The following is a 14061-nucleotide window of genomic DNA, read 5'->3' on the forward strand; positions in this document are numbered from 1 at the left end:
TTTATTTTTTAAGTGACGATAAACATTCCATTTAACTTAAGCAAAGTGTGTGACATATGACTCTGTTGTGCAAAATTATTCCTGGTGGTGATAAACCAGTTTTTCAATTTTGAGGTTATGAGTTCAAGTCTCCATTATATCACTTTTTCTTTTCCAGTAGAAATGTTATATTAAAATTTATCTTCTCTTCTAAAATAAAATAACTATTAATTCAAAAAAAAATAGACACCTTTTCTTTTCTTTGTTAGTACAAATGTTATATTAAAAATTATTTTCTCTTTTAAACAAATTTAAATAAATTTTATCTCTTCTAAAATAAAAATAACTACTAATTATAAAAAATTAGAAAACATAAAAATTAACGATTTAGCTTAGAAATTATAAAAAAATTGAAGCTTGAGGATAACCAACAATATGAATATAAACGATACCCTCATTTGCTTAAAAAGAAAAAGATATAATAGGTTGAACATACATCTCTTTGATAAAATTTTGAAGTTTTACTACTCAAACCAATGGAAAATAGATTTGAGTATGATGTTAATAAAATCTGCAATAACCTCCTAAGAAAGAAGTGATGAACGGACCCTTTTTTTAAATGAGTACAACAAGTGAGATAGGGTGATTTAACTCATGACCTTTTGGTCAAAGACAGATGCCAATTAAGCGATGAACTAACTGTCATATTGTGCAAACTAAAGACTGCTGAATCTATTAGCATTCATCTGAATGTGAGATTAAACCACCTGCCAAGTAGATCTGACATAGAAAATGAATAATAGATCTAGATTATATGAAACTCTCTCTAATTCATGGCTCATCATAATTGGTTCAATAGTATTTAGATTACCAAATTGCTTAAAGAAATATGAGTTGAGCATCTTTTAAAGCCTTTACTGTTGAACCATTATCGCTATAATGCATTAGATGTAGAGTTTCCTTAAAGTAAGTCAAAGCAAAATCCTTTGGCATTCACAAGATATGGGAGCTTAGAACCATAAATATCAACTTGTTAGAACTAACACACATAGACAAATAAACAGATAAACAACAATAAAATTTGAAGAGTTGCCTGGTTACCATTTTAATAATGTAAATGGTGATAATGCTCCTTGGTCTCCCAGACCAACAAGCAAGTCCAAAATCTTCGTAAAGATATGAACTTTTCATTGATAAATGAAAAGAAACAAAATTGTTCAATGATACAAACTCCATTTGGAGTGAGAAAAGATAAAAGAGATAAGAAAAGAGTCTACAACGTGAAGAAACATTAATAAAAGAGAGTTATAAATGCCTTCCAGTTCATACAAAGCATACTAAGAGAATAAGAGGAGAAAAGATCGGAAAAAACACACCATTGTGAAGCTTTGAACCTGACCATTGAAAAGGTCCAAAAGATAATGATTCTTTCATTTAAAAACCTTTTGATTTCTTTCAAACTACAATTATGAGATTAGAGCTTTTAGTCCATTAGCACAAAGTAGATTAGCTTTAGAGTTAACCTGCAACCCAATAATACGTTGGAAAATAATTTGGGAAACTTCCAAATCCCACACCCACGAGACATTGAACAATGAGCGAAAAACAACTCCCAACAAGTAGCTGCGTAACTACAAGAGAATAAAACATGCCTTTAAGTCTCCCCACTGGCCATACACATCAAACACATCGAAGGTTGCATCAACATAGAGGATATTTTATTTTGAAGTGTCTCTAAAGTGTTAACTTTGCCCATAATAAGAATCCAAGTGGGAAAATCAACTCTCTTAGGACAATTAGAATTCCATAGGGCAGAGAAAACTTCCTTAGGAATATTAGAGACGAAATTTTCAGACTTACACAATAAACGAATTGAAAATATGTCCGAGGCCTCCGAACACCACCACCGAATATTGTCTAATTCATTGAGGAAGATTGAAGAAAGTAAGGATAAGAGAATTGCCATTTCTATAACTTCCTCATCCTTCAAAAGAGCCTTATGGCCAACCTCCAATAAGAACCAATAATGTCCCAAGCATACGTCTACAACCACAATAGAAGGATCAGAAGAGATCCTAAAGATGGATGGAAATCTATCCTAATTTGGGCAGACATCTCCATCCCATAAATGATATCAAAATAGACTTCTTTTACCATTCCGAACTCTAAGATGGGAAAACGACTCCACCTGTTATAAGCTTTCGAGATATTGTGCCCAAGACTTCTACCTGAACCAGCCAACTTAGGCAAAGTGCTCCAATCCCATAATCAAAACCGTAAATACTAGTCACCACCAACTCCAACTGACTTACAGTTAATAGTTAAGGATGTCAAGCTCTTTATTTGCATAGTATGAATATAAAATCAATTATATTATATAACTTCACTTGTGGTGGTACTAATATACAATAACCAACACAATGAATAGAATAATGGAATTTGTCTCTAATTTTGTTTTCTCCCTCCCTTTAAATTTATGTACCTTTTTTTTACTAATTTTTTTTTCAATCTCTCCTCCCTATAATTGTTCATCTCTCTCTAGCTTTTTACTCTAAAATCTTTCGTCCCTTTTCAAACTTTTTTTCCCTCTTGCAAACTATATATTCTCTAAAATTTGTCCCATTTTAACTTTTAGCATTGTTCTGAATAGATCCTTAATTTAAAGAATTCAAATTTGTATTTAATAGTATATTTTCAAATTTTAAAATGTGATATCATAAATAAAATCCTATTACCTAAAAGAATTTTGACAAATTTAATACCGTAAAATTGATGTCATATTATTTTATAAAACTTACAATACAGGCTTACGAACAAACTTGGAAAAATCTAGAATTTGGTTAAGATTTGAAACTAAAAATATTAAAATAGTGTCATATTTTGTTAAGTATCTATGAATTTATACTCCACTTTTATTGTATTAAAAAAATGGAATCATAATAGAAAGTAGATCAAATTTAAAAGGTTTTTTTTCTTTTTAAAGATCAAATTTGGAAGCAGTAATTTGAACAAATAACGTTGGCGTATAATGGTAGTTATAATTACACATTTAAACTCTAAAAAATTATGTGAATGTGAAAATCGGCCCTTGTAGACCGATCCACGTATAGAATGGAGAAGAAATGACTTAAAAATGGAATATGAAATTGGAATAAAATATAAACTAAATTAAAAAAAAACTCTTAAACTTTATATTTGTTATAAAATACTCAAGTGATTTTAAAAGTTTCATACTATTTTTAGATAGCAAAAATTCATTAATATGTTGAATGGAAAGTCGATGGGACCGAATTTGGAATGATGCGGAAATTATCACGACGACTAACATCCAAATTTTAACTTAAAATCAATAAAAATTTTAACTTCTCTATTGTCTATAAAAATATTAGCTAATTTCTTTCACATTTCCTCTATTTCCGGACTTAATTCCGATAAGTTTTTGCATTTACTGTTTGTCCAAAATATTAATATTCCGGTAAAAAGGTAAAGTACTATGTTATTTTTATTTCATTTATTTCAGGGTTACTCAATCCACATGAACGGTCGAGTGAACCCATAAACCCCTGCACCAGCGGTGGCTACCTTCTTATCTTAAACCCAGAGCCTATTTCTTTGTGCAGAGCACAATTTCTCCATCATGAACACCATTTCATCCACACCTTCCACCAAATTCTATCCTTACAAATCTAATTTTCTTCTTCTAACTCACTCCCGTTCCACGCCTCAATCCATTGCTCTGTCTGGGAAACTAAAATTGAACATAATTTGCTCAGCATCGGAGCACCCACAACATGCGGAACCAGCGAAGCACCAGCAGTCGAGGAAGCCGAAAAGCGTATCGGATGGCGAAAAAAGGGTCGACCCAGTTGGATTTCTCACCAAACTCGGCATTTCTCACAAGCAATTCGCTCAGTATCTCCGTGAAAGGTAATTTTGCCTTGGTTTTGTTTCGTTTTGTCTCTCTGTGATTATGGGTTTGGAAATGGGAGCTGAATCGAGTATGGTACGATCATCACTCATGGAACTTCTGTTGAAGAGATTCTACAAGTGTTCTATTTGATTCTACACGCGTTTGTGGTTTATTATTTTCTTTTATCTATTGAAGAGTGAAGATTTTTGTTGGGATTGTAGATATAAATCGTTGAAAGACCTGAAGGATGAAATTTTCAATCGTCATGCAAATCTCCAGGACCTGTCATCTGGGTTAGTTCTGTATTTTTATTTTATTTTAATTTTTTTTATAACTAGGAGTCGGAGCTTTGCCCACTTGTATTCAGGCATGCTCGCCCCAAGATCCGATCTGGGAAGATATCAAAAGTTTTTGGTATTAAGCTCACTGGAAGGTTCGAGCTTGAGACCTCTAAATCTTTTGATATCCGTGTGTCTAAGTCAGCTTGCACGCACCTAAACTAACCACGGGACAACCGCATTACTCTACTACATTTGGTTGACAAAAAAAATGCTCACGTGAGCCTGACACTTTGTGATATTTTGTATATAGATTTATGTTTTTAGGTATGCATCGCCATGTGGAACATCGAGTTGATTTTATGGAATGGGCTCCAGGTTTGGATTTCATGCTCTCACCTTTCCTGCTCTAGAGAATTTACGTTGCTGGAATATGTGTGATGAACATCATGTTGTAAATGCAAAGCCATCTATATTGTGTGGGTAACCTAAATGAAAGTGCTAAATGAAAGTGCAGAGGAACAATAGATTGTTTAGGGGTGGAAAAAACTGTGGATTATGTTTGGGATCTCATCAGGTTTAATACTTCTTTATGTTTAGGCCTTTTGTAATTGGCATCATTCTTTTGGATTGGAGTCCTTTTCTTTAGGGGGTTCCCTCTTGCACGGCTGTTTTTTTGTATGCCCTTCTTGTTTTTGTATCTATTTTCATTCTTCTCAATGAAAGCGTAGTTTCTTATATAAAAAAAAATATTGTGTGGGTAACCTGAATTCATGAGATTTAACTTAGCTGGCCGTGTCTCCTAACTCAGGGAGAATGCTCACCATTTTTTTTACCATGTCAATGTCAGAACATCTGCCCTCCCTCATGTCCTTGTGAATCTTGGTTGAGAGCTCCTAAGGGCTTGTCTGGTAACGTTTCCATTTCTTATTTCTTGTTTCCAATTTTATTAAGAAATATAAGCATTTGACAACTATTTATGTTTCTCGTTTCTCATTTTTTAGAAACATTCTCAAGATTGTATAGAAATTTTGGAAACATAAAAAATAAGTTTCTTGTTTTTTGTTCCCCATTTCTATTTTGTTTCAACATAAATAAAAACAATATTTTATCATTCTTGAATCCATGAGTGTTGCTAGCCATGCAATTCTATTTTTCTTTATTAAAAAATGAGGAAACAGAAAAAAGAAACGAAAACGTTACCAAATGGGCCCCAAAAGAGTGAAAGTTTTTCCTTTGGATCTCGGCTGAGTAAAAGATTCTTAGAGAGAAACTGAAAAGTCCACCTTTTACCTCACAGGTGTATTTTATGTGATTGCCGTGGTGATGACCTAGATCATCTTTTTTCCCCAATTGTTTTCTAATTCTAGTTGTGCCTATCCCGAACTTTTGAAGTTTTCTATTTCCTAGTGCATCCATAGAGTCTTTTTAATTTTCATTCTCAGATTTTCACTGGACGTCCTTCTCATGGTCAAAGCTAAATACCTTTGGCTCAACATGACAAAAAAAAATACTGAATTCCTTGAAGTTTCAATTGTTGAAATTGCAAACTATATTTTTAATGTCTTAGATAAACCTAAATCCTGTTGGTTCATGCTTTGCTTTACCTCTCATATCTAATAATTAGTTAACTTATCCTTTTGTAGGTGCTCGCTATTGTGCGGTAGTTGGTGACTTCAATGGTTGGTCAGTCACCGAGAATGCTGCCAGAGAGGGTCATCTTGGTCATGATGATTATGGTTACTGGTTTATTATCCTCGAAGATAAATTGAAGGATGGAGAGAAACCAGAAGAACTCTATTTTCAACAGTATAACTACGTGGATGATTATGATAAAGGTGACAGTGGGATCACCATTGATGAAATCTTCAAAAGAGCGAATGATGAATATTGGGAACCTGGAGAGGACAGGTTCATCAAAAACCGTTTTGAAGTTCCAGCTAAGCTGTATGAGCAATTATTTGGCCCCAATGGTCCTCAAACATTAGAAGAGCTTGAAGAAATACCAGATGCAGAAACAAGATACAAGGCTTGGAAAGAACAACATAAAGATGATCCATCCAGTGACTTACCTTCATATCACGTCATTGATAGTGAAAAGGAGTATGATATATTTAACGTGGTGATTGATCCTAAAACGAGGGAAAAATTTAAGGTAAAGAAGCCTCCTATAGCTTACTGGTTAGAAACACGTAAGGGAAGGAAAGCCTGGTTAAAAAAGTATAGTCCTACCATTCCACATGGAAGCAAATACAGGGTATATTTCAACACTCCTAATGGGCCATTGGAAAGAATTCCTGCCTGGGCTACTTATGTGCAACCAGGTAATGAAGGACAAATAATTAATAGACTTTAACTAAAATATTTACATTACTATCAGTACTGTAATATGTATGCTGTACAGTTTGGATTGGACCTATCCTGAGGCAGTTTTTAGAAAGTTTTAATGAATTTGTCTACGGTTGACTGAGGTCTGGTAAATTTTATATTACTGGTGTATACCATGAATTCAGATGCTGATGGGAAGCAAGCTTTTGCAATCCATTGGGAACCACCACCAGAGTATGCCTATAAATGGAAAAACTCCAAGCCTAGCGTACCAAAGGCCTTGAAAATATATGAATGTCATGTGGGAATTAGTGGATCAGAACCGAAAGTTTCTTCTTTCAACTACTTTATTGAGAAGGTGAGTCTTCTTTGCTTTCGATATATGCATGTGAATTATGAAAATAGTAAATTGTGAGATTTTAAATTTACCAATATGTTGATGTCAATGGAGTTTTCAAGTCAAATGTTTGAAATATCACAAGTAACTCAAATACTCATTTAAAGAGAGAATGCTGGATTCTTGTTACCATTAGATATACTAATGCTTCCAATACATCTGAAACACATTGGAAGAAACAAATATTATGTAACAATAAAGTGGATTTTAGCTTCTGAATTTGTCCATCTTGTATGAATAAATGTGTATAAGGGATAGCTTCTTGAAGTATTAGCTTATGACAGTTGACTATCTTTTGGTGGAAGCAGAAAGTTTAAGATATCAAATTTGCAGTTTGAAATTAATCAACAATGTGTAACATGCTTTGGTTTAAGAGATTATATAATCTCAAATGTATGTGTGTGTGTGTGTGTGGACGTAAGGCTATACATTCCCTGAGAAAGCATAGTTTACAACAAAAGACCGTGCAGTTATTAAAAAGGTTTGCAACTGGCCTAAAACATTAAGGATTTAATTAAAAAAATGATCAGATTTAACAAAAAATTTGATTTATATAGCCAGTAGGATTAACAAATTTGTAACTTGGGATAAGAAAATCTACGTACCAAACATAGGTTTTACTTTTAACAATAAGTTGCACAAATATAAGCTAATGAGTTACAAAAACCTAAGCTTAGACACTCCTTAATCTTCTCTATATATCTTTAATGGTTTTCCCTCCCTAATTTTGGTGCTTGAAAATTTTCATTAATGTTGGCAACATATATATATTTAATTATGACTTTATTTCTAGCCTCTTGATGGAGTTCCTCAGACCATTTCTACTTACACTATCTGTTCCTTGTTCACACCAAACTGAAGATTTTTCAAAATGTTAACTTTTACTTGCTCTTTTATTTGCAATGCAACATTACATGACATTGGTTCATTTTCACTTTACACTACATTATATCTCTCAGGTTCTTCCTCATGTGAAGGAAGCTGGATACAATGCAATCCAACTGATTGGATTGGTTGAACATAAAGATTATTTTACGGTTGGTTATAGGGTAAGATGTTTGTTCTTACATATCTATTGTTATTTTAGGGTTTCCTCATTCCTGGACATTCATGTTCGGATTTCAGTCATTGACTTTCTACTGGTTTTTTATTTTTTTTTGGAGGGGGGAGACTTCAATAGGCCTCCATCTCTTGAACTTGAGTGCAAAGTTCAAATGATATTATTCAAAATTGGTTTTGGTGTTATGAATGATTATAAGAACCTTTATGCAGGTTACTAATTTCTTTGCTGTCAGCAGTAGATATGGGACCCCTGAGGACTTCAAGCGCTTGGTTGATGAAGCTCATGGTTATCATTTACTATCTATTGCAAATCTTTTCATTTATTTACTTTCTGTTTGTGTATTTTGCACTTTGTCTAGTGATAATAAGTAAAAAGGTTAGTATCCTGGGTTAGTATCCTTCCCTCTTGCAAGGTAGCAGACGTTTGGTACAAGTCAAATATGGGCAGAGGGATAAAACTTTGTTTTGGAAGGATGCTTGGCTGTTGAATGAACCCCTCTACAGAGCGTTTTTGAGGTTGCACAGAGTGTCGCTCTCAAAGGATTTTTTGGGTTGCCTAGTGCTGGTCAGAAGACAATAGAAGTTGGGACTTGGTTTTTAGAAGGAATCTCTCTGATCTGGAAGTAGTATAATGGGCAGGTTCGACAAACCTTCTTGCAGGATTGTCCCCGACCAATTTGTGCGATAGAAAGGTATGGTGCCTTGAAAGTAGTGGTATCTTCTCGGCTAAGTCTCTCATGGCCAGTCTCATTCAGCAGAACTCGAGTGCAGGTCAGTTCAAAGGGAGTTCTATTTGGCAGCTTCAGGTTCCCAAAAAAGTAAAATTATGTCTATAGATGTTGATGCACGAGAGACCAAAAACCTGCTGCAGACTTCAGAAACTGATGCCAAATACATGTTTTCCCCTAATTGGTGTGTGCTGTGTAAAAATAGTGCAGAAGACAATTGGCATCAGTTCTTTAACGGACCCGATGCAATAGCGTGCTTGATGGATCTGTTTAGAATTTTCAACTTGAGCTGGTGTTTCCCTAATAATGGGGCTGTTACTATCCTTTAACTCATAAAAGGAACATATTTCAAAGGGCAAGAAAATCATCTTTGGTCCTGTGGGATAGCCGGGTTGGTTTGAAAGGAATAGAAGGACCTTCATGGGACAAAAATCAGAACAAAGAGTATTTTGGGAGAATGTTAGAATTTTTGTTTCCTCTTATGCCTTTAGTAACAAGGTTTTTTGTAATTATGGCGTGTCTCAAATTTTTGCCAATTCGGAATTTTTTTTTTTGGTTAATTTCTTGGCTTTCGGGGATATCTCATCTCCCATTTTTTGTGTTTCTTCCCTTTGACAATGAAAGCATCGTTTCTTGTAAAAAAAATAAAAATAAAAAGGTTAAAGTTTTCTTTGCATTTTAATTTGCGGTCGTTTCTTAGCTTATTAGACAGGCTAGATATTTTCTTTGACAAATTGACAAAGCGTTTCCAGACGCTGATCAAGAGTCCCATAAGAAGTGGAAGAATTTGCATATATCCCTATGAATGACATGTCTTGGTGTGCTGTCAAGAATTCTCTATAATATGGAAGAATTTACATATCCCCAAAACTTTTTATTTTTATTTTTTTTAGTGCAACAAATGTTAAGGTAGAGGTTTGAATCTCCAATATCAAGAAAGGTATAAATACTTTAACCATTAAGTTATGTTAATGTTGGTAAAACTGATGTTGCTAGTTGATGTGTTATTGGGCTGCTGGTTAGAGTCCTATACAATGTGGAAGGATTGGATGTTGTCAAATAAATCTTAAAATTTGCTGTTTATATGGAAATAGATTTTGTAAAATCCTTGAAATCTGAAGTTATTTATTTAAATTAAGAGTAAACTGTCTTTATAGTTTAAATTGCAGTTGGGTCAAATTACTATCAAAAATTTCGTGCAAGATCACTATTTCTCTTTCTTTTTTTACTTTTGAAGAATATGAATTTTGCATGCATTTTTCATTTATTTTGTTTGTTATTTAATAGCAAGTAAAAATTCACCTAACTTCAGTTTGTACTTCTATTTATTTTTGGTACAGGCCTTGGACTGCTTGTCTTCTTAGATATTGTTCATTCATATGCTGCTGCCGATGAGATGGTCGGACTATCATCATTCGATGGATCAAATGACTGCTACTTTCATACTGGTACTTTTTGAGCCATGATTACTCGCTTTATTTTCTTGATGGTCTTGGTCACTCTTTTGTTGTCTGCTTTGCCTCCTGAAGCCGAAGTTGTTCTAAGTGGCTGGGCATATGTTATCGTTCAGGGTTGTTAACTTAATTATTTTAACTGTGTTCTACCCTCTCTTCTTCGTAAGTGGATTTTTTATCCTCTTCTACTTCTATTAATATTTTTCTTAGCAAATCATATTTTCTTTTCTATCCCACCCTCAAAATTGTGCTCTACCTCCTACTAGGAGCATTTGAAGCTGTTAGAATAATGATATTTGGCATAAAATTTCCCCTCCCATTTAAGGTTTATTGGAGGAGGTACAAATATTGAGCTCGCATTGATATTTCACAAATTATTTGAAAACCAACCATCGGCCACCAAATTAATGATGCTCTACCTCCTATTAGGAGCATTGCAACTTCACAAATTCCGAGCTTCCAACTAATTGGAGTTTGTAGGTTGTTTATGTCGGAAATTTGAAAATTCAAGAGATCTTGAATTCCCCCTTCATAGTAACAATAAACAATTTTGTTAACAAAAGCAAAGTAAAGAAAATATTAAATAGGTTCACCCCTAACCATATTATATTGTGCCTTTTATAGACAGTGCAGATTCCATTATAAAGATATGAAAAGAATAATTGAAACCATACATGATACACCCTCGCTGTAATATTTCTCTATCTCGCTCAAAGGAATTTTTCCTTGCTCTTTTCTCTTAACTCAAGCCCTAAAGTTTACAAAATTCTTACAACTAGCCCTTTCCTAATACCCTATGTTTTCCCCACAAGAATAAAAAAGGACATGTATGAAAGAAGCAATTTATAGACTTGTTGTTGGTTTTATGGTGTTTTTAGTAAATAGTTACTGTAAATACTTATTTATTATTTTTCTTTTATTATTTGTAATTAGTAGATTATTGTGATAGATTTTATTTTGACTTGTTTCTCACCTCTACTTAAGGTGACTTAGGGTTTTATTATTAAATATATATGAGAAATAATTATTTTTTCTCTCCAAAATTTGAGATGGTATCAGAGCCAAGAGGTTGAAACCCTAACCCTAACCCTAAATCTAGCCGTCACCGCCGCCACCCACTTTCGCCGTCGCCGACCACTGCACACACACTGTCGTCGACGCTATTGTCAGCTCGTTGTCGTCGTGGGTTGCATAGTGCGTTTTTTCGGATCGTCGTCTTCGTGGGTTACGGATCACAGACGCAGGTTGTATTTGCTGCCGGGTTACAGGTCTCAGCCGCAGGTCTTCGTGGGATTGCATCGTCGTCGCCACCTCCCTCGGTTTCGCAGCAGGTCTTCGTCGTCGTCGCTCCCTTCTAGGGTTTCGACGCTGCTGTTTGTTCGCCCATACTGCCTAAAGGTCCGTCGTTGCCGCCTGCCGTCGCCACCTAGGGTTACGCCGCCGCCGGTCGCCGCCTCGTTTTTTATTATTTGCTGCTGTTTTTTATGCCATTGTGGTTTGTTGGTGAAAATCAGTAGCCATGGTTGATGTATCTTCAAAGAAAATAGATCAGCCGTATAACTCTAAGATTTCTAAAACCCGGTTCAGCCCCAGTGGTCATCTTGTCCAAATAACTACCATCCGGCTTAATGGAGACAATTTCCTTCGTTGGTCTCAAAGTGTTCGGATGTATCTTTGTGGGCAAGGCAAAATTGGCTACATTATTGGAGATAAAAAAGCACCAGCTGCAGAAGATCCTTTATTTACTACGTGGGACACCGAAAATTCCATGGTAATGACTTGGTTAGTTAATTCCATGGATGAGGAGATCAGTGCCAATTATATGTGTTATTCCACTGCAAAGGAATTATGAGACAATGTGAAAGAGATGTATTCTGATGTGGGGAATCAGTCTCAGGTCTTTGAACTGACTCTAAAGTTGAGTGAGATTCGACAAGGAACAGATACGGTTACAAATTATTTTAATTCTTTGAAAAGAATTTGGCAAGATTTAGATTCATTTGATACTAATGAGTGGAAATGTTCAGATGATTCTAAACTTTATTTGAAAATCGTATAAGAAAGTCGAATTTTCAAATTCCTTGTTGGCCTAAATGTGGACTTTGATGAGGTCAGAGGCAGAATTATTGGTAAGCAGCCACTTCCAACAATTGGTGAAGCCTTTTCTGAAGTTCGCCGTGAAGAAAGTCGTCGGAATGTTATGCTTGGTAAGAAAAGTACAAGCAACACTGTTGAGGACTCTGCATTGGTGACGGAAGCATTTGCAAATAAAGCATCAAATCATCAAAGTAAGGGAAATGAGAAACCTCGTGTATGGTGTGATTATTGTAATAAATCTCGACACACCTGTGAAACTTGCTGGAAGCTTCATGGAAAACCAGCTAACTGGAAGAGCAATAAAACGGGTGAGAGGAGTGGTGGCAGTCAGTTGTCTTCTATTGCAAATACGGTTGATTTTTACCAGTTCAGTAAAGAGCAAGTTGATCAACTCTTGAAGCTGCTAAAGACTAATCCATCATCTGGTAATCCTAGTGTTTCCTTGGCACAATCAGGTAATTATCCTCATGCTTTATCATGCCTTAATTCATCTCCGTGGATTATCGATTCCGGAGCTTCCGACCATATGACTAGTTCCTCTAAACTCTTTCAGTCTTACTCTCCTACTTATTGCAATGAAAAAATTCGAATAGCAGATGGTAGTTTCTTTTCTATTGCAGGAAATGGAACTATTCGATTGACTGAAGCTATTACCTTAAAATCTGTTCTCCATGTTCCTAAACTAGCATGTAATCTTTTATCTGTCAGTAAAATCTCTAAAGATTCTAATTGTCGTGTCACTTTCTTTGAAACTCATTGTGTCTTTCAGGATCAGGATTCGGAGAGGATGATTGGACGTGCTAGGATGCTCGATGGTCTCTACTTCTTTGACGAATTTCCAACTAGTAATAAAAAAGCTCAAGGCTTGAGTAGTGTCAGTTCTCCTTCTGTTAGTGAAAAAATAATGCTTTGGCATCGTAGGCTAGGTCATCCTAGTTTTTTCTATTTAAAATTCTTGTTCCCAACCTTATTTAAAGGTGTTGACTGTTCAATTTTTCAATGTGAGAGTTGCATTTTGGCTAAACATCATCGTTCGACATATTCTCTTCAACCTTATAAGGCTTCCAAACCTTTTTATTTAATTCATAGTGATGTGTGGGGCCTTCAAAAATTTCAACTCATAGTGGAAAACGTTGGTTTGTAACTTTCATTGATGATCACACACGTTTATCTTGGGTTTATCTAATGACAAAAAAATCTGAGGTGAAAGACCTGTTTATTCATTTTTATCATATGATTGAAACTCAATTTCAAACTAAAATAAGTATTTTCCACTCTGATAATGGGACGGAATATTTTAATGACTCTTTGGGAAATTTTTTGAAAGATAAAGGTATTTTCCATCAATCTACTTGTCGTGACACTCCCCAACAAAATGGTATTGCAGAACGAAAAAATAGACACTTACTTGAAGTCTCTCGTGCCATTATGTTTTCAATGCATGTTCCACAATATTTGTGGGGAGAAGCAATTCTCACGGCTGCAAATCTAGTAAATCGAATGCCTTCTAAAATTTTGAAATTTAAAACTCCCTTGAATTGTCTAATAGAATGTTTTCCCACTGTTCGTATTTTCTCTGATTTACCGAAAAAAGTTTTTGGGTGCACTACTTATGTTCACATCCCTAGTTTTTTTCGGTCCAAACTTGATCATCGGGCAGTCAAATGCATTTTTGTGGGCTATGCCTCCACACAGAAGGGTTACAAGTGTTTTGATCCGACAACAAAAAAAGTTTATGTCAGTATGGATGTGTCTTTTTTAGAAAATCAGCCATTTTTTCCCCAAAATTCTCTTCAGGGGGAGGAATCCAGTTATGAAGGTAATTTTT

At 34.9% G+C, this 14061-nt stretch overlaps 1 protein-coding gene and 1 pseudogene across 4 annotated transcripts in view; both read left to right on the top strand.

Moving 5' to 3' along the window:
- The first annotated feature begins 3521 nt into the window (after positions 1–3521).
- The window catches only part of EMB2729 (Alpha amylase family protein), a 30240-nt gene continuing 19700 nt past the window's right edge, over positions 3522–14061 (top strand). For 2 of the 3 annotated variants that reach the window (XR_002601352.2, XM_022283818.2), the window contains exons 1-8: positions 3522–3906; positions 4111–4182; positions 4481–4545; positions 5814–6491; positions 6681–6853; positions 7852–7941; positions 8165–8240; positions 10023–10130. Coding sequence is in view for 2 of the 3 variants with exons in the window: in XM_022283818.2 (XP_022139510.1) it covers positions 3617–3906; positions 4111–4182; positions 4481–4545; positions 5814–6491; positions 6681–6853; positions 7852–7941; positions 8165–8240; positions 10023–10130 (1552 nt within the window). In the remaining variant the exon portion in view is untranslated. Of the gene's footprint in view, positions 3907–4110; positions 4183–4480; positions 4546–5017; positions 5079–5813; positions 6492–6680; positions 6854–7851; positions 7942–8164; positions 8241–10022; positions 10131–14061 lie in introns of all 3 variants that reach the window. The other variant, XM_022283819.2, reaches the window with a different exon arrangement.
- LOC148208070 (uncharacterized) lies at positions 11656–13257 on the top strand (annotated as a pseudogene). Its single transcript, XR_015788675.1, has 2 exons — positions 11656–12688; positions 13003–13257. The product of XR_015788675.1 is annotated as an uncharacterized LOC148208070 (transcript).

The sequence above is a fragment of the Momordica charantia genome, assembly GCF_013281855.1.
Source record: "Momordica charantia cultivar OHB3-1 chromosome 11 unlocalized genomic scaffold, Mcharantia_2.0 BLBB01000011.1, whole genome shotgun sequence".
NCBI classification, from domain to species: Eukaryota; Viridiplantae; Streptophyta; class Magnoliopsida; order Cucurbitales; family Cucurbitaceae; genus Momordica; species Momordica charantia.